Below are 21,724 nucleotides of genomic sequence, written 5' to 3'. Positions count from 1 at the left end.
TCTCCACATTTATTTAACATTTCACACGCAAGCACCAGTCCCGTCCTAATCTATCTCCTGGCTCTCTTTGTGGAGGGATTAAGGCAGCGCGAAGGAGGCCATGTCGAAATGCTAACTGCGTTTTTGTTTTGGCGCCTCTGAGAGAGCGCCACAGCTGAATCCGGTGGGAGGAATTGTGCGGGTGGGAGGCGTTTACTGTATTTGTTTACATGTGATTCTCCCGCCCGTTTCACCAGGCGCCCAGCACATGTTGAATTGATTGATTCTCCTTTTACACAGAGCAGGTTGCTCTTTTTTTTTTTTTTTTTTTACCCCCAATCCCTCTCGTCTCCATTCCGTCTCATTGTTGCAGTGCTGTCTGCCTCCTCCTCTGTTAGAATACATTTTACGTCTTTTTCTTTTCAGCATTTGTTTTTCATTTTTGTGGCTTCTCCGTCTTTCTGCATGGGTATTTCCACTTCCCCGCTCCTCTCAGTCTCTAGCTGTGCTAATTTCTCTCTCTGCCTGTCACTGATTTCACACCTCTCGCTGTCTCCGCATCTCTCTCCATGTGTCCTTGCACATCTCTCTCTGGTTCTCTTACTCTTACTCCCTTGTTAGAGTGCACTCTCTGCTGTCACTGCCTCGCAGGACCTCATTTTAACACCCCCCCTCTCCTCCCCTCTCCATCCCAACTCTTTCCCGTGGTTCCCGGGCCTTTGCCTTCGATTTCTTTCCCCTTGCATCTCTCAAGGTATCCACTCCCCTCCCTTCCTCTCCGCTCTCCTTCAAAGCGACTCGCACGAGGCTTGGAAATCCTGCTCCTACACACCACCTCCTCCAGGTGCGGATTGTTTTTAACGAATCCTACAAACCCAAGGCTGAGAACTGACACGGTGATAGATTCACACACGGCGTGCACACACTGCACCGAGCATGTATGCCCACATGACCACACACACACCGCCTGCGCTCTCAGGTGTTCCCCAGCAAGAAAACACACAAAATTATAGTACGGTTGTGATGGCTTTAACTCTGGATAAGCATACCATAACTGAATGGTGTCCCAGCAGGTTTATCAGATGACTCACATAGATATCGAAAGGATACCATTAAGAGGGAAAATGAGTCAGCCACATGGACAATCTTTTACTAGCTCATTGAGGGTTTCCTGTACTTCTCGGTTTAATAACTTTTTCAGAAATTGAATCTCTCTGTGTTCTTCACTTTGAAGATGTAACCATGAACTTCTGGGAAACTGCGACAGACATTTTTCTGTTCTCTTCATCCATTTCTTTTTAAGCTAAACGGTTATTTAATTGACAGCTAGAGGCGAAACTGTGAGAAAACAATTAAGTAAAACTACATTGGGGGGTCATTAGCTAGAGATTTTCTCCATTTTTCCATTTCAGTTGTCATTCAGCTCGGAATCGTGCGTTTGTCCATCCCTCACTACTACTGAAGAACAGTTTGCTGAAACTGCTGGACATTGTGGTTTTTATCTAACTATTCGCAGCAGACTTGTTGTGCTCGCATTAATTTGTTCATTGTTTCTTCCCCTCGCCGCAGCGTATGTGGGATTGTGTGAAAATAAACCGTGAGGGGACACGTCACCTTGTGCACTGGTGTGGCTCATTGATGATTTTAATAGTTTTTGTACAACGATGGAGAGCGGAGGAGCATAGCCACTGAGTGCAGGAGCAACGCTGGTTCAGGGGGATGAGTTCTTTGTTGGTTGTAGCCTTTTCACGAGATTTTCCATAATACACTGCATCACAAGCATCCTCAGACATAACTCATGAATGACACTGCATATTAAACAGGAGAGCAAAAAAAAAAAAGAAAAAAGCAGAGCACAAGCTCTCAGTCATCCCCTAGATCAGAGAAACGGCTGACAGCATTAGAGGAGACACACGTGTACTTTTATTGAAGTGTCAGATGCACTTCTGAAGAGCTCGTTTGAAATGAAAGCATCATATCTCAGACCGGCCTCCCACATGGAGGCCTCTTCACCGTTAAAAGACCCATGCACGTATGTGCTCTAACAAGCCGCTCGAGCAACAAGCGGGCGCCAGCTCTCGCGACTGCCCTTCGCGAACGCTCGCCACATCATAAGAACGTGATCACTGGGAACGACAGGCAACTCAGAGAATGGCTGTTTGAAATTGAAATAATCTAGCGTCAAACTAAAGGGACCCATCAGTCAGCCGAGCTCAGAACAGAACGGCTGAGCCTCGTCGATCTTTTCCGCGCGCGCAAAATGCTCTGCATGGACAACCCCTGCTGAAACGGCGGCAGTCAAAACACCTCGATGGAGGCCAAAACACTTTGTGCTGCAAATTAAGCTGAAGTCGGTCGGCGCAGACGTTCGCTCGTGGCTGTGTCGGGCTTTGATTGAGTTCCGTGCGCGCGTTTCATTAGTTTGCTGTAAACAGATGGAAATATTGATATAAAAAAAAGGAGGCTGGTTCACAGCAAGTGAATCAAGCAGGAAATCCATTTGTCAGTAACCTATCAAAACACTCTCATCAGATGGCAGGCGAACGAGCAGAGTAGGTAGGATGAATACTGATCAGCTGCGTTCTGAAACCCTCACTAAAAAGGCTGCTCTGTTGCGAACCCGTGAAATCTGTTCCAGTACTTTTGTGTGTTTTCTGGTACTTCCAGGTTAATGGGCTCAGACAACATGTTCTTGGATGGGCTCTGGCTCATACACACAAAACAAAACTCTTCTCTATAGAGCTGCCCACGTTGCCTGTGTCATCACCTCTCCTCCTCCTCATCATCTGTTCCCTTTCTCCTTCCCTGCCCTTCTTCCTTTTACCGACTCCCTCGCGTACGTGCTCTAGTGCCCCCAGCTCTCCCAGCGTTGCTCTTTTATTCCTCTGCCGTCCTCTCTCTTAACATTCAAACAACCTCCTCCCTTTCAATCCCCCCTTCCGTTTGTCTGCGCCTCCGTCTCCGACAGCCATCCCTCACCTTGTTGAGCGTGATGACCGCCTCCTGGTTGACCCCGGTGATGTTGAACGTGTCCCCCGTCTCGCCCTCCAGGATGGTGTACTCCAGCTTGGCGTTCTCGCCGAGATCGGCGTCGGTTGCCGAGATGCGGCCTATCTCGGCGCCCGGGATGGCCAGCTCGGACACGGAGAAGGACCACATACCTGGAAGAGACGCGCGCACATATTAGAGACACTCTGCCGTCACATTAGCCCCCGATGTACTTCATTTGTGAGTTAACCATTTGGTTTAGGCTTTTGAACCGTTTTCAAATTACTGTTCCCCACCTGTGCAGAGCCAATATATGCAACATTTCATTCTGATAAGGCAATATTTAATTTAACACAACTAAGAGGAGAGAGGAGCGAGATAAAGGGCAGGAAAGGCAGCGTGTGCATCTGAGCACCCGGCACCGAGATATCATTAACAGGCAGGTAGGATACGGCCACAAAACCTGGTGTAGAAAATACCTAAATTAAGAGAGGCTTGGATTTGAAAAACAGAAGGAGCCGAGGAGATAAGGTGGGAAAGTAAAAAAAAAAAAAAAGATTAAGAGAATCCGCTTTGCCTCCCTCAAAACATTTGAACTGAATGAACTGTGGCAACTACTCCGCGCAAACATCTGCCTTTTAGTCTGCGAGTTGTCCACTCCTTCCTCCTGCTAACAAGTATTAATCAGGATAACAGGCTCTTTCACGTGAGCCGCCGCTCCGTTAACACATGCTACTTTAATAGCACAGGTCCACCTAAGCACTACATTATGAGCCATTTTGCAGGTTTTTCAGTTTACATTATAGGGACACACTTTCCTGTTCTGCTTCATCTAACGCACCTACGCGAGGAAAGTATACGAGCGAGCTCGCATAATTGCATAAAAAGCCCATATGCACCTGCAATTTTATTTCATCTTGGCACACGCACACACACACACACACAGCAACCACCGGCTGCGCTGACAAGAATAATCGCGGTGGGAACGACAGAAATTGAGCGAGGGAAAAGGTAAGATATCACTGTTTGGCTCGCACACACGGAACAGACAGGTCCGTTCAAACAGAGCCGTTATCTGCTCAGCTAAAGCTAAGGGAATCAGATAGACTCATAAAATGTGCACGAGAGCAACGTTACACAAACACATTGGGTTGACAGTATAAAAGATAGCCAGCACTTCAACAAGACAGTATCTGGGCCAGCACACAGTCGGATGAGTTGCGCAAATCCGACGGCATCACAGGGAAACAAACTCCGTATTTATTTTTTATTTTTTACACTTTGCGGATCAGGATTACGGTTCAGACATCAAAGTGGCATCGGCAACTAAAGTTATCACTCGGGGCCTCTTTTCAAGTCTCCTGGTGTTAAATCTGTAACGCACCCTTCCCTGCTAGTGACTACTGTTAATATTGCAATTTCAAAAACAGTCTCCTTCAAACAAGTCCTTCAGCTTTAAAGACTTAAACTAACTAGGTAGTGAATGAGAACTGTCCAACGTGGAGCCTCTATCAGGAACATTTTGACAGTACCATCCAAAATACACACGCACACATCAGAAAGATACAATTATGTAAAAAGCACATTGTTTTTTTAAATTACCACTTCTATTGGCATATTTTTTTTATGTTGAATCATTTAGTACATGGTAGGCGCTGTACCGACTAGTCCGCTAGTCGACATTACATTGCTGTGCCGTGAGGCTTCAGGCAGGAAGTCGATTCGTCTCTGCTCACGTGGCAATAACAACATGGACCCCTCAGAGAAGACAGCCGAGGAGCCCAGTGGATCGTTGCAGTTAACGAGCAGCAGTTCATCAAGTGTGTGGAAATACTTCACTAAAGACGAGGTCCATTCTAACGTGACGTGCAGAATACGACAGAAAACGACAAATGTACTACTGCAATGGACACTCATCTGAAAAGGTATCTTATGATGCTAACAGAGGAACGGTCCAAATCCTCGTGACGGCATTCAGTTAACAGCTTCACCAAAAGGACACTGGACATAAACAATGTGTTAGTGAGTTTTATTGTTACACTTTTTGCTGCTATAGACGGAAAAGGCTTCAGAGATATATCACAATTTTTTTTACGCCATATTATCTTACGACACACTGCACACTACTACACTACACAATAGTGTACTATTACACACTATTGACTATAATATAGACTAAACATATCTGCAGTGCACAATATAAGCTCATGTGTTTATATTCAGTTTTATTATTTGACATTGTTGCTGTGGTCGTAGAGATAGTTATTTTTTTGTCCTTGATGTCAGTTAATGCACCATGCGAGGGACGGAATTTATGATAGAGCTGAGAGTTTGCCGAGAAGTGTCAGACTGATGTGTTTATGGTGTTGATGTGGGCTACGGCCGACAGTAGTCCTTGCTCAAGCTTCAATTACCTTGCAGAAAAGCCTCAGTAGCCTCCTCTATGAGACACTACAATATGTATTCGGGTCAAGAACATAGATTTATTGTTGCACAGCATTACTTTCTGCTGCGTTTTTATGTTTTAGGAATCGTTGAGTGCGTGGTAGGTGTTTTACCATTACATTACGCCATCGACTAGTCGACATCGTCTCGACTATCATCCCACTGGTCGAAAAAAAAAATCCAAGGTCATTTGTCCACTAGTACATGGCCACAGCTCCACAATGCTACCCAACCCCTCCGATCTTCCATCTGAATTTTCTCCTGATTTATGTCACCAAATCAAAGGAGTTCAGTATCAGATTTCCCCAACCGAGTACACAACTACAAAACTAGATGGGTCAATCAAGCTTTAATTTTAACGTAACTCTGAGGCTTATGGAGTATTACGGTGGTCACGTAGTAGCGGAGCTATATCAGAGTAACATTTATTTTTCATGGACTCAGTACTGAATGGTCTGTATGTCCTCCTTCTCTCTCTCTGTGTGTGAGAGAGAATGTGATCAGGGTGACCAGTGGAGATCTCTGTCAAAAATGAGTGTCAAAAAAAAAGGGATTACTTCAGCTCTCCTCATTATCATTAATTGCATACATTTTTGAAAAGGTGCATACCAGCTATGGTATTCTTAGCCGTAGGATTCATAGCTATACGCTCCATCTTTGACACGTAACTTTGAGCTTCGGTACTACTGGGATGTCAATCTGTTTTCACTACCAAATAGGTTAAACACAACAACGGATATGTCAAAGGGCTGTGACAAACCAAGCTGACAGTCGTCCTTTGGCCAGTCTCCGGCCATGAGCATCTGCGGACTTAGTCAGACCCGGGCTGGCAGCTTCCTGACCAGTTGCAGTCTGTGTCTGTGAGAGCTCTCTGATTGACTGACCAGTTCAATGAACAAGTCTCACACACACCAAGTGATCATCACAACCCAGGAGAGGCCAGCTTGTTATGACAGTGTGCATATCAGCAGTCTGAGCTCTTTCGGTACCCCTTTTTTAATGGCTAGTTGGAGAGTTTTTTCCTCTGATGCAGCCGACGAACGTGCTGTACATTCTAGTGGTTCAAGTGCATCTTTTTGGTTCAGACACAGGTGACGTGAAGCAATGACACAGTCAGTCTTAATAGTCTGCTGATGACCTTATGAGCCTTGTCCATTAGCATGAGACCAGTTCTGATGCTTTATCTGTTATAGACATTGAGAATGGCTCTTAGTCTTTTTGAAAATATACATTTTAGAGGTCATGAAGTTAAAGGTACAAACTATCCAAGGTCCTGCTGGACAACCACTTTGTAGAATATTTTGCATGTGTGAGTGAAAAAAGTTGATCACTATATGTTTTGTACTTTATCTTTTATGTTACATGATATATCTGACGTTTTCAAATTGGATGAGCCGAGTGGAACTTATGATTGTCTCACAGCTGTAAATTACTGAAGCCAGGACAAGGCTGTGTAGTCGATCTGTGAAACAAACTGTTAAGGGATGATTGAAAATGAACTGGATCAGTCAAGGGAAACGAAAGCTTAGATCAGATATCAAAAATACAACACTACAGAGCAACAGTGAGTAGAAATGACCCTGTCATCTGACAAAGAGCAATCAAATTAAGAATCAACATGTTATTGCTGCGGTAAGAGAGGCAGAAAACTTTCAGGAAACACAGCAGCCAAGATGGATTTGAAGAGATTAGAACAAAGTCGTTCTTGATCAAGATGAAAGAACAGTGAATCAGACAGTTTATTTCCTATTTATGAGCTGCCTTTCATAATAACATTGTTTCTCAGCTATGATCTCCCCATCTACCTGATTGTCTGCTATTAATTGTCTTTTATTGTCTCACTACAAACAACAAACAAAACAAAAACAAAACTTTGTTCGTGATTTCCTTCTGCAGGCGCCACTCCCCCACAGGGAGGATTACATAACATCACAAATGACACAAATTCACCGAGTGCAATTCAAATGGGATTTGTTTTCCATAGTTAAACATGCTTAAGTGGTTAGCTGCTAGCTAGCAGCACAGCATTTGCTCTGCTACATTACAAGCAGTAACTGTGACAGTTGCACTAAGCTCAGTGCTGGCCTGATGGCTCTTAAGGGCCATGAACTGGCCCCATTACCATACGCTGCTCTCCAGGCTGCTCTTTACCCACTTCTTTGTTACTTTACTTCATTTACCTCCCGGTGAGCAACTGCTTGCTCCTCCTCCTCCCCCTCCTCCTCCTCCTCCACCTCTACTGCAATGTACTCACGGTGCACCACAACCAGCTGTCAAGGAGGCTTTTCACACAGCTTTAAACTGTAATGTATCAGATGAGATGGCTGTTTTCAGTGTACTGGCTATAACTTACACTAATAGGAAAAAGAAAAATACATGAATATGTGGTATAATACCACTTAAAAGTATTTAGGTCTGTGAGCACGAGAAAAACTATCCAGATAATGAACTTCCACAGGGCTGTTATTGTTAAAGGGGTACGTATTACTCAATATCCATCACTTTTTATGCACCAGCATTAAATTACAGCATTAAATGTGAATTCCATGATGTGTTATCTGTGTTATCAATGATGAGGAAAAACAGTCAGTAGCATATGACATTTGCTTTTAAACAATATCTCTATCGATTTTCTATGGCTCTGTTAAGGGCACCCAGAGCCTGGTTAAGTTTAGTGAAAGATCATGTCTCGGTTTAATACTGAAAATGCAACACCGTCAATCAAACACGTCCATATTTTTATAAAGACATGTGGAAAACACTGCAGATGGCAGTGAGGCACCCCTTCTGTGCACACAGTTATCACTCATGTCTGCAGAACCCTCATTTGTAGGGCTTTCAGTTCCTTGTTTAGCCTAGCCCACAATTTTAATGTTTTGGCTCAGTATTCTACTTCTACAGAATACTACTATTCTGACAGGGGCCATGTTTGGCTGCAGTGAGCTGTTTTCAGTCTTAAAATCCAACTATACACCAGCTGCTCAGCCACAGACAGAAGATAACCACAGTTAGTGACTAACTAACTGATGAATGCAGTGAAGAATTACACGACTAAAGAGCAGATCACTCCCCTAAGAGGTCGGTAGAGACCAACAAGCTCTAAGAAAGTTGATATGACACCTTAAAAGGTCACTGATACAGTCACGACTTATTTTTGTTTGAAAGATGCGTAACCCAATCTCGGGTGATTCAACCATGCACATCATTTTAAATGTATAAGGGAAACTCTTGGACCTGGCATTTATGTCAATGTTACTTAGACATGTGCCACCTGCTACTGTCTTTGAGGCACAAGGGAGACCTATATTAGGAAGGTGGTCGTAATGTTATTCCTGATTGGTTTACATTACATAAAAGTAACTTATAGGAGACAGTGTTGCCCTGTTTAAAGTATACAGCTACATTTACAAATCAAATTAAATCTAATCTTAATCTTCCCTTGCTTCAAAAGAAATATCCTTATTTCATGGGGAAAAAAATAAAAAAAAATCTCATTTTATATCATGCTGACAATATTTAAGTGTAGTTATGGTGTTTCACAAATATAACAGTTACAGAATATGTTAAAAATGTGGGAGCACGTCCTAAACATGTCGACCAAAGATGGGGCTATATAATTCCAATAAAAGTCTCCTTCATTTTAATATAGCAGTGCCCCCATGCACAAATGATTTTTCCAGACTGGTGTGAAAGAACTTGACTGACGTGCCCAGAACACTGACCTCCTCCCACATCCAGCGCCTGACTTAGAGCACCGACTCCGGCGGGCCAGACCTTATCCACCGGCACTTAAAAAAACGAACGGCCCCTTTGTTGTTACGCTTATTTCCCATTTACTTATATACTGTTATTTTTCTACTTTTTATTTCCTCTTCAAACATAGATTGCTCAACAGATAAATGCTCATTATATTTCTTAAAAAAACACCATGATTACAGTACTACTACTAAACGTGTTATTATTATATATTATTACAAATTCAAAAAGAATGGAAGCAGAAAGGTCTCAAAATGCTAATAAAGCCTTAAAAACTGGAGGCTGATTACAGCAGTGCAGTAAAGCTGATGACTTAGGAATAACATGACGAACAATCACATGCTGCACATATGAGTACTGGGCCACCTCCTACAAGAATACATCACTGGGCATTCTTGTTCAAAAGCGTTTTACGTTATCTAATGAATCATTAGAAAGCCGTGCGTGAGCAACAATCCTTTACGTAAAAATATTCTGCTGCAGACAGAGTATGCCAACGCCCACGTGGTCCTGCTGGGGTCTGCCCACTAAAAGGGACCGTGCGTGCCAGTGAATCAATGCTAAATGCCAGTTTATGTGGTGTGACTACCATGCCTGCCATCTGCGACTGACACAGCACCAGAAGGCTGAGGCGAAGACAGCTCGAACATAAACAGGCCCGTTGCTAATGAGACAGCAAATTAGGAAAGTTATTTACAAGTCAGAGAGTCAGATTTCGATTGATCTCGGCTATTGTATGGAAAGGCAGGGCGCCGCGCTCCCTGAGATGGCTGCTTCCTCCCTCTCTCACGCACTTGTCGCACGCAGGGAGTGCTCAAAAGAAGAGCGACAAAGGGGGCCCTGATGCCGGCGAAGTAGGCTAGACCGAGTCATTATCAGCTCTCTGCTCACAGAGGACGGAGGCTGTGCAACACAAGTCATACATCATTTCCACCTGTGATGGAGGGGAGGAGAGGACAAAAAACAGCGAATGGAGAAAATGTGAGCGACGCGTTTCGAAGCCTCAAAAAGCAGCCCCCTGATATAAATCACACGTCGGATCAAAACAGAGAGTGGCTGCGTCCTGTCCTCCGCCTTTGTTCGCGCAGGTAAAGCCATTAGAGCGGGCCGTGAGAAAACAGCATGGGCACGCCGGCTCAGTGCATCATGTCTCGCTAATGTAGGTGCCCCCCCGCCGAGCTGGCCGTAATTGTGCCAGGGAAGAGAAGATCGAAAGCCCTCCCGAGCCGTATTTTGGCATTTCATATCTCTTTCTCGCCGAGGCTCTGCGAGGCTGCTCTGATCCCTCATGACTGCTGTCAAACTGGAGTTCACCGGGGGGATGCTACAGCGGGCTGGGGACTGCCACTTTCTGCAGCTGATTGGATGAATCGGGGCCGTGCTGTTAAGGGGATTAGCTGGAAATGAAGCAAAATGACAGGTGGCGAGCCTTAATTAGGGAGACTGCCGTTTTCATACAGGTTTAAAAGTGCGGGAAAGGGAGTTTAAATTGACAAACTGCCGGATGGAGAGGAGAGGTGTGCTCTGAAAGGAGAGGGGCTGACTGTAAAGAGGCAGATAAATGTGGAATGAAAGACGCGACATGAGAGGGACAGAGAAGGTGGGAACCGAGGAGCGGAGAGGGTGAAAAACCAGCAGGGAACGATTTTTTGAAGACAAGCGTGAACCGGAGCATGTGCTGTAACAGCACTCCAAAGAGGAGGGGAGAGGAGGAGGAAGAGGGGGTCAGGGGAGGGGGGGGGGGGATAAAAATAAGAGGATGTGACTGCCACATCTTATCTGAAGCAGGGGAGGCGTGCTTCTTGTGATGGTGGTGGTGGTGGTGGAAGGCACAGAGTTAGGGGAGTCATTAAAAAAATGTCTAGCTTGCTAAAGCGCACGCACCGGTTTTGAAAATAGCCTGAATAAAATCTGCATCCCTTTAGGAGAGAGTCCGTCACACAAGCACTTATACCCGAGAGGGCTTAAGGGAAAAGGCCAGAGAGACGGAGGGGAGGATCAAGGCGAGCGCGGTGTGATTTAGGCATCATCGCAAGACAGAGGGAGAGAGGGGCTGATAACAGCAGAGTCAGGGACGGGGAGAGGAAAATAGAGCCGCATTCGCTGTCAAGGCACAATTTTTATTCTTCCCAAGCCACCACGGGGTTAAATTAAACTGCGTGCACTGTGAGGGAAAGTGAAAGTGACGCCTTCTATATGGGTGCTAATGGGGTTAATGATGGAGTGGAGTGGATCTCTTCCTTTGCAGGCTCCAGCGAGAGCGGCATAAAGCCCCGCGCGCTGCTGTTTAACTTGCCTTGTATAGAGAGGTAGGCCATTAGCCATTACTTCACTCTGTTCTAGTGCCATACAGAGGAGGAGGAGGAGGAGGAGGAGGAGGAGGCAGGGTGTGCCTTAGTGTGTGTTTGTGTGTCCATTAATCCATTAGTATGTGAATGCCTGCACTCGTGCTCTAGCGTGGGCGCACCCAGGTGCCTAAGTGCAAACTGCGCTCAACAACGTCGGCCTTCGTCAATCCCGAATCGATGCCGGTTTCTTTTAGAGCAAGGCATAAAGCAATGAAGCACACGTGTACTAATAACTGGCAAATGTAGAATGGGGCATTATTGGAAGTCACGTAATCTGTGTTCCTTTTAAATGAATTCCCACTGCAAGGTTACAAAGAGATTACAAGCACCAGCGCCGGCTTACCCGGGATATCAAGTGGCTAAAAAGCTTTACATTGAGTGACTCTGGAGCACACTGAATGAACGAAATCATGAAATGATGAAGCGGCTGGCTGGCTGCTTGGCTGAATGGGACTAAAAGAAGGGAAAGTTCTCAACCAGTTAGACCCGCCGCTGCTATTCCTCTCAACCAGCGAGATATTACGAGAGGCGAGAGACGAGGGGGGGGATACGACATGGGACTGAAAGCGACTGAACGAGAAGGAGCAAAAGACAGAGAGAGAAGGAGAGAGATGTGACTGAGAGCAATGTTTCCAGCACTGATTTTACTGTCTATTGAAGCAGAAAGCACTGAACTTTAGATGAAATATTAATACAGAGCAAGAGGGAGAGAGGGATGGAGAAAATAAAAGGATAAAAAGCGGGTTGGTATTAGCCACCTCCATTTTAATTAGTTTCTCATTTCATTTCCTCTATCTCCCTTTTTTGGGGCTCTGAAGATGTAAAACTTAATTAGTGAATAACAATTATTGGAAATTATTGCCTATTACCTAATTGTTTGGGTTATCGCAGTAATCATTATAACTCTCTGCAACTAAGACCGAGCAGTGGGGCTGGACGGAATTAGTCAAACGGTTTTAGAAATAATAAAAAAAAGACATTTTTTTTTTGATTTATTAAGTATTTTTTATTTATTTATTTTCTACAGAATGCGCCGGTGCATAGAAGGCAAGGTTTAATTAACTCAAGGTGTGGAATCGGGCTGGAGGCAGGCTGCACACTGGACGCAGATTTGCCGCGATGAGAAAATGATTCCTCCTGAGAAAAAGCATCAATTTGCGAGTTCGTGCAGACGAATAGAATTCAACAGTAGCCAAATTTAATACTGCCCATGCTTGTTTGTGCAAAGTGATTTACAGTGACTGCGTGTGTCTGGTAATGCCGGCGGGTCTGGGAAACACAATCAGGGTTTGTATATTTCAAACACCTGAGAACCACACGCAGGAATCCCACTGAAAGCGAGGCCGAGCCTGAAAACATTCCTCACGGAAGAACGTCAGGGTTATTTATGAAGACTCTTGCAGTGACTTTCAGCAAGAAGGAGGACCACTTCCTTTTCCACGACACTCGGGCAAAGTAGAAATTATGATGATGATATTTTTTGCCCCTGACAGTCGCTGTTTGAAATACTTCAGTGGGAAAATATAAAATGTGGAAAATAGCAATAATTTCATGTGGAAGCAAGCAATCCAGGTAACGAAGTCATCAAGTCTGCATAAAGCATTGCTATGGGAGGGGATGGCTGCACCCCGGACTGGTCGCCACTTTGTCACAGGCAGCGTTGCCAGATTGGGGTGGCTTCGCTCACAGTTGGCTGGTCTTTCATCTTATTTTGCAGGTAAAATCATGATGAACATGTTGAGTTGGGCAGGTGAGCAAAACTTGGGCTCGTTTGGGATTTTTCTGAATACTTTTAAAAGCTCATTAAAAGTGATTCTTTCCAGGACAGTGTGTGCGGTGACTGCGCTGCTTTCTAAAGAGTAGAGAAGTGCTCCATCTGCGTACCAGTGGATTGCATCAAATGGCTTAGCGCTGCGTTCATGTGAGTAGTTGTTATTGGATGATTTCTAGTCATTTTTTATACTTGCGTCGGCAATCGAGGTGAAGTCCTAAACAAAATATCAGTCTAATACTTTGGGCGGTTTTGTGTGCATTTTGAATAGCTTTTGTCCTCAAAACCATCAGCTGCATCTGGCAACACCGTGACACGTGGCAACCAGTCACATACCCTACCTTGCCCGCATGTAGCAGTAAAGCATAAGTAGTTTAAAGCAGGGATTTGATTTAGCTGCGTGACCCATCATTGTTGTTTTCCAAAATCTCCATTAGAGCTGGATCTGACCTTTCTTGCACAATACAGGGCACTCAGTGATCTTCTTACGTCCACTTGTAGATTATTTATGTCTATAATGTTGTACAGGGTTCAGGAACATACTCTAGCAACATGAACATGAACCTCTAGCAATCAACTCATTCTCTGCCCAAACGCAGCTTGTTTTTCCATAAGAGAAGAGAAGAGAAGAGAAGAGAAGAGAAGAGAAGAGAAGAGAAGAGAAGAGAAAAGAAGAGAAGAGAAGAATAGTGTCAGATGATAAATAGAGTAAAGAGTAAAGTAAATATAACTACTATTATCATTAACGCAGACAAATAGGTTTTATGTGTAACATATTACTTTTGGAAGCAGGTCTTCCCCTCTCTGTTCCTTGGATCGTCGTAAGCAAAGCAGTTTACTCTGCATTCATGCGCCGTAGCAAAATGAGCCTGGTAAGAACTGAACCCATAATTGCCAGTGCAGCAGTTACAGTACAACGCTCTAAACCACACGGGAGCCTTCATACGGTTCTGCAGAAACGACGACTCTGCAGGTGCACAGCTTCAACAACGACATAAAAACCTGACTTACAGGAAAAGAAACTGAACTTTTTTTTTTTTTTTTTTAATTTTTTACTAGAAATCTAGAGCGTGGATTGATTCTCTCTCGTTTCAGTTTGCTGTATAAATAAATACCTTGGAGTTCCGATAAGGGTCTGCTCACCCAACCAGGACGGGCCTCTTGTTTGCCTCACCTACAACGTTTCCTCCCTCTTGAATTTCTCATTCAGAATCACGGAAGCTTTGTTCATCTGTAACCTATTTAAACAGCTGGAAGCTACAGATTCCCACAAGGCCCTGCGGGGTCCCTCTTGGCGTCCCGTCTGTCTCCCTGCATCCCCCAAAGTTTACTTTGCCTCTTCTGCTCACGGAGTGATCATCTGTTTACACAGTATGGTGTGGTATATTCATGATTTATTCGCGTTCCGTAAAGTGTTGGAGGGGGAACTTCAGTTTGGCCTTGCCTTATGTATAACGGATGAGCACACTGGGCTGAGGCGACTCATTTTGCACTCCTGCAGCAAAGTAGTTTACCCACCGCCGCTTTTTTCCTGACAGAGGCCGCATAGTGGAAGGAGTCACTTCACACATTATTACAGGCTGGCCCATTCACAGCTGCGTCCTGAGGAGGCCACAAAGAACAGGGTCAAGAGTGTGAAGGGGGCAGGAAGGGATGTCAGAGACCTTGGGGAGCATGTTCAGTTGGCTGCTCAGGGACCCTCACAAGGTTAGCTGAGGAGTGTACATGTTCAGCCGAGTGGACATCAGTGTAGCTCCATATTAGCAAGGGATAGGGGATTTTAAGAATAGCCTGAAGAGTGCTCCTATCTTTTGTCTAAGGATCCATTTTTGATTGGCTTGAGTTTGTGGGAGTTTTACACATGCACACCACAATGGACAGGCTAAATGGAAGGAAGAAAATAACAAAAAAAGGAAAAAAAAAAATGCGCCCAAACAGCTAGCAGTGGCTGCTGAGGATGTGCTGCTCACAGTCCAGCGACTCCATTCATCAAGCTCGACAGAGAGGAAGAGAGAACCAGAGAGGAGAGGAGGAAGAGAGAAGAGGTAAACAGAGGATGAGAGGTGAAAGGTAACGTTGCAAGACAACAGCAGAGGGATTGAGTGCTCGGGGACGACGGCAGATAAAGGTAGGTAAGCACAAAACAGACAGGAAGAGAGGAAGCGGCGGCGGTGGGAGGGAAGGAAAAGAGAGAGAGAGGTTTAGACGCTGCCGGGAAGGTTCCCATTAACATGGAAATCACTTCCTCTTCTCCGGCTCTCCATGGCTCACTGATGGCTCGGCAAAAAAAGAATGGCTTTAGCTCCTATTATTCTGCGCGAGGGGGCACAGTGCCAGGTCAGATGAAAAAGTAAGGGGGAAAAAAAATAATATATTGTCAAGACAGTCTCTTTGCAACCTGTCTCCCCACGTTTCTTGTGCGTTCTGTGCGAGCGAAGGGCCCAGGAGAAGCACGTGCAAAGTGTGATGGATTCACCTAATTTCCACAGGAGCCCGAGCTGATACGCAGGAAGCGCAGTGGGACATAAGTGATCCCATTTGAGATGGGGGGTTAAATAAGTTTTAATTTTCCCTGGTATTTTTTTTTTTTCTTTCTCTGCGATGGCGGGAAATGTGAGTATGGAGATTCTCTCAGCGTGGAGAATTTAAGACCCTCTACGGCTTCCAGGCCGGATTTCCTGCATGTAGGTCCTTCACAAACAGCGTGTTGCATAGGGCGATTACCGCACGATGAACCTCTCCTCGCCGGCTCTTTCTGGCGACGCAAAATTGTGGCAGAAAAGCCCATCGAGAAGCCCACGGGGAAGCTCCGCCCGCAGGCTCCTCATAGGAGCCACCAATTTGATGTGGCTCTAACGCCAGTGCACAGCCTCGTTTGTTGTGCGAGTACATGCGAGGGAGAAAAAGAAAGCGCAAGCGAGGGGAGAGAACAAAAAGCCACAACCCACAAGGCCGGCCGGCCGTGCCACTTTAACACCAGTGCAGTTGCGGACACACACATTCGCCTGACAATGCAGTTAGTGGGGCTGCAGCGGCGTTCAGACCCACACAGGGTGAACGCCTGGAGGGGTCTATCCAAGCAGACCCCTCTCTGTGCTGCGCCACCACTGACTCCAGGGCACTGCAATGGCGGGCCTAATTGTGCGTTGTAATATCAGGGAGCCAATTCAGAAAGGCTTTTCATTCCTCAGCACTATAACACGCCCCTGAGATGGCTGCATATATATATATATATATTTTCGCATAAGTAGTGCATGACAGATCATACGAGTTAAGTGAGAAAAATGTACATTTAAGTCCTACTTTATCATTCACAGCTGTCAATAGTAAACCACAGCCCTAAGCTTGATGTATATATACAAAAATAAATGTGCACACCTGAACAGATGCTGACACATTAGAACACTCATTCCGTTTTCCTCGCATCTCTCCAGCTCTGTGTGAGGTGGAGTGAATTTTAGGTTGCCTTATTACCACAGTCGGCACAAAACCATTAGCTTTACTCCTCTCCTTCCAGCCCCTCATACTCCCCTCATACCATCTCTCACCCCTCCCCACCCTCCCTTTCACGCTTTGGTGAACTTGCCCCCAGGACTCGCTTTTTTTATGCATTCTGAAGACTGCCGGCTTCACGTCTTTATCGTGCCAGTCCAAAGAACGGGGGAAGTCAGCGCGTGGGCGGTGATCGTTGGACAGGGCGACGGGACGTGGGTGGCCGCGTTGGACCGGATTGGCCTATGCGCGTGTCCCTTAACTCTGATGAGCCCATTACTAGAGCACAAATGCACATTAGTCATGGCATTTAACTAAATTCATTATTGACGCCCTATTGAAGAGGACACAAGCTATTTTCGATATGCATTAGATTGCTCTGAATGTGGCCCGAATGCTAAAAAGGACGCAACAGAAATAACGTGGGCTGTCAGTTGTCACTGTAGAACGTGCCAGAAAGGCAGCTCCCACGACCCCTCTAATGACCAAGTGACGTTATTTTAAGCATTAATGTTGTACAAACCGTTATTCATAATTTAAAAAACAGTATTTGAAGATACTCTGATGGCCTTTTGTTAAACCCGGGCGTGGAATTGACTGTTTGGCAGGGAACACAAATGTTCATTAACGATAGCGACACAATAGTTTACAGTGAAACTGTGAAAGTGAATGGTTTGACAAGTGAGATTTCTCAGCACAGATACTTTCTGCCACGCTGACTAAAAATGATTGTGCGCTGAGGGTGTTTTAAAACGGGAACAGATGGGAGAGTGTGCGATAAGGGACACAAGGGTACCGGGTGCCTGAAAAGCACACACTGAGAGAGTGGGAGTGAGGCTGCGTGCGTGTGTGCGTGCGTGTGTGCGTGCGTGTGTCGAGCGTTCGTGCGTGCGTGCAGGGATGCATGTGTGTGACCCTCGGCCTGACAGGAGATGACAAAGTCTGTCACGTCTCTGTGTCCCTGTCTCCTCACCTTTGACTGAGGTGTGTGCGTGTCTATGTGTGTGTGTGTGTGTGTGCGTGTGTGTCTGTGTGTGTGTGTGTGTGTGTGTGTGTGTGTGTGTGTACGGCCAAATAGCAGGCATCAACACAAGCCAGGAAACTGTAACTACTGTAAATAAAAGCAGAATTCAGCAAATGCAGAGGCAGCCTGGGCCCCAGATAACGAACACATGAACGAGGTTAAGCCATTATACCAATCTGTAAGCACACTTTTAGTTCACCCACTCATCCCTCTTTGTTGTCTGCACGCCTCTTTGCCTTTTTTTTTTTTTTGCCTGCGTGCGCGTGTCTCATTCTCACTAAAGGACATAATACCCCCTTTATCCCTCCCGTTTCCCTCCATTTCATTCACTCCCCCGCTCCCTTTCTTGTACATTTGTCTCCTTGTCTGTCCTGTGGTTCCCTCTCTTTTCGAGCAATTTCTCACCCACTCCCTCTTTGCTCCTTCCTTTTGTTTCACTCCTCTGACGGCTTCATCACACCTTTCATAGCGACTCCATCTTTCTCTTTTTCTCTTTCGGCAAAAAGTTCACACTTCACATACACAACGTGTGCAGCATACACACAGGGACATGCGTTCGCTCGCGCGCACACACCCCCGTCCTCTCTTTCTGCCTCGTCCCATTCACACTCTCTCCATTACACGTTCACTCTGCAGGGAAATGAATTAGTAATATTTATGATGAAGCCCTCACCTAACTACTCCCTCCATCGCTCCCCCTCTCTCTCTCTCTGTCTCAACTCCCCGGTGCATAAAATGACACTGATCTTATCTCCCGCTACCTATGTAGTCATCTGTCAGCCCATCTATCTTTCCATCCATCAAACCGCTGGGAGAGTGATGGCTCCCTCAACGTTTTTATGTGGCACCGTTGGCAAGCCAAGGTTGTTTGGAAATCACATAAAAACGGCGAGCGGCACCTGCGCCTCCGTCTGTGGACTTGTCACCGAGCAGAGAGGAGACTAAAAGTTTTCAGCGGGCGCGAGTTATGAGTCTCTGGACGCATTTGGGAATTTCTCACCGCGTTGAACGCGCTTGCACAAACCGCCACTAGGTACTCCGTCAATATTTTGCCTCGCAGATTTATTTGAGGCGGTCGGATCACCTGTCTGGTGTTGATATTTCACAAAGAAAGCCCATGGAAAGAGATATTCCCTGGTATTAGAAATAAAGAAAACACTGAACTGCAGATCATTTCTGCAGTGGTTTTTAATTTCGAGTCAAGGCAAAGTCTTATTTAATTATTCTCTTTATGTTTTTCCAGCTCGAGTCTTCAGCACTGCCGTCACGTGTTGCCATATTTATCTGTTTAATAGCTTTAGCACTGCTCGCGCATGAAATGTTATTTTATGGTATAACAGTTACAATAGCTGAGATTAGGAAGGGCTATAACGGCGCCTCTTATCGTGATCCCGCACTTCTAAAACGGCAGGCACGATGAAAATAAACGAAAGCAATGAAGGAAATTTGCACCCCTTCATTTACCTGCCTTGCACTTTGCTGGATGTGTCTCATTGACAAGCTTCAAGTAACCCAGTTGTTCTGTATTTAAGGTTGCTGTGAAATAAAAGACATCTGTGAAGAGATGTCCTGTAACATCTTAAAATCTTAGCCGTGAACTCAAGGTCCGCTTGCTTCTACTCATGCTGCATGCACATGGACACTTGATCTGTGGGCATGCAGGCTTAATGGCTGTTACTATTTCAAGGACTTCTGATGAATAGTTGGAAAGTCCTCAAAGTAAATGGACTGTGGAGTGATGTTTTTTCACACTTTGTTTTCCAGCGTCAAGAATGAGGTTTTAAATACTTAACATGCCAAACAGAAGTCCAGGCAAATAATCACAGCAAAACTTGCAAAAAGGTTGATACCGATTTTAACTTTTTGGTATCTGCGATGAATGAAGGCGAATGGTTTCCACCAATCAGCCACAACATTGTAACCATCTCCCATTGCGTACGGCCAAAACAGCTCTGATCCGTCGGGACATCGATTCCACAAGACCCCAGGAGGAGTTGTGTGATGTCAGACACCAAAACGTCAGCAGAAGATCCTTTAAGTCTTGTAATCTGTGAGGCGCAGACTTCGGGCTTGTTTTTCCAACACATCCCACAGAAGCTCTATCTGTTTGAGATCTGGAGAATCTGGAGGTGAAGTAAAAACTTTCCTTTAACTTTATTTTTAACTGTTTGTCCTGTTACTGAAACTCAAGGTGAACAGTACTTTTTTATTTTGCAGCGTGTGCATGGCTCATTATCGCGCTGAATGAGGCCACAACCATAAGAAAATACAGTTTACCACAGTGTTTAGCCTGGGACTGTGTATCAAAGCAGCATCAACACAAATGCCACTACCCAGGGAAACTTACACTGCCTACACCGGTCTGCCTTAGTGCCTCCCGCTGCCCCCTTTTTCTGGGTTAACAATGCAAACACGCCACATGATGTAAGAGAAAACATGATTCACCGGTCAAGGCCTCCATCTCCCATTGTTCCGTGGTCCGGTTCTGACGCCCACATGCCCATTCCACTGTGGCACTTTGACTGGTGGACAGGTGTTAGCAGGGTCCCCGCTGCGCAGCTACTCAAAACTATATGCAGCAAACTGTGATGCACGGTGCGTTCTGACACCTCTCTAACAGAGCTGAATTAAGGCTTCCACCAATTTGTGCGGTACGAGCTCCTCTATGAGACCGTGCCACACGGACCAGCCTTCACTGCACACAGGCATCAGGGAGACTCGGGTCCAAATCATCCTGTCACCGATTATTCAACAGTTGTCCCTACGGGTGAACCAATTTCTGTGCTAACCACCAGTATACCAGGTACAGCTCACGAGACCTGCTGTCCCCGTCGTGGAGCCGTCGCAATCTAGCCGTTGTCAAATTCGGTCAGGTGATTATGCTCATTTTTCCCGCAGTCAACACATCAGCTTCAAGATTTTTCCACTTGCCGCCTAATATATCCAACCTTGACAGATGCCATTGTGACAAGGTAATTTTATTCACCACACCTGTCAGTGGCAGCAAAGTTGGGGTTGATTGGTTGTGTATATACATATATGTATATACACACACACACGCCTGCACACATGCATATGTATACAGTGCATATATATATATATAGACAGGAAGAGAGTAGTCTTGTTATACCAGACGGCTGAACTAAAACTACCTAACTACACTTCTCTCAACTTTGCTGGATTACTAGTCTATCAGTATGTGACTAATTTAAACCTTTAAGATCTGGACATCCATCATTTGAATTACCGTAACTCACCGATGGACACTGGAAAGTTGCGTTTTCCGGGAGAAAAAAGCTGCCACTATGGTAATAATTATAAATGAATTGGTACAAATGAAGTTAGTTATAGCCTTGAGATGTCACGAAGGTCTTCCAGACAAAAGCACAACTTCCCAGTGCTCAGCAACACTTTGAATTTTGTCAGTAGAGCAAATCACTATGAGTTACGGTAATTTAAATGCCGCATGCTTTGATGTATCACCAGCAATACGTTCAGGCTTTAAAGGGTTAAACTGCAACTAAACAGGCTGCCCTGGAAGAAAACCTATCAATGGTGCTAGTGTTTATTATACAGCATTGTTTTTTAATAGACTGCAATATTAGGAATCTTCTCACGAAACAGGAAGAACTGGGTCATGTTTATTTTTATGTATTTAGATGTCAAAAGCAAGTGTTTGCACATTTATCTCTCCTTTTTTGTTTGCTCTGTCTTTTGTTCACCATTTCCTCAGGTGTCAAGGTGCAAAATGCTAAATCTACAAAGTAGCATCTGTAAGTGCGGAACTGAGTAAAGGTGACAAAAAGAAAGAAAAGCAGAAGGCTGGATGAAGTGGGATGCCGTGTTTCATGTATTAGCGGATACGATATTCAGGGCAAGCAAGGTGAATCTATTAAAAAAGACCGAAAACTCTTTGTTTAT

The 21,724-nt window shown here is 45.1% G+C and overlaps 1 protein-coding gene across 1 annotated transcript in view; it reads right to left on the bottom strand.

Annotated features, from left to right (window-relative positions):
- The window catches only part of LOC125010662, a 141,560-nt gene that overhangs the window by 32,622 nt on the left and 87,214 nt on the right, over positions 1-21,724 (bottom strand). The window contains exon 6 of the mRNA XM_047589423.1: positions 2,959-3,140. Within this exon, the coding sequence (XP_047445379.1) occupies positions 2,959-3,140 (182 nt within the window). The remainder of the gene's footprint in view (positions 1-2,958; positions 3,141-21,724) is intronic.

This window comes from Mugil cephalus, chromosome 7, assembly GCF_022458985.1.
Source record: "Mugil cephalus isolate CIBA_MC_2020 chromosome 7, CIBA_Mcephalus_1.1, whole genome shotgun sequence".
NCBI classification, from domain to species: Eukaryota; Metazoa; Chordata; class Actinopteri; order Mugiliformes; family Mugilidae; genus Mugil; species Mugil cephalus.
The sequence above is the reverse complement of the archived record's forward strand: the minus strand, read 5'-3'. Positions and strand labels throughout refer to the sequence as shown.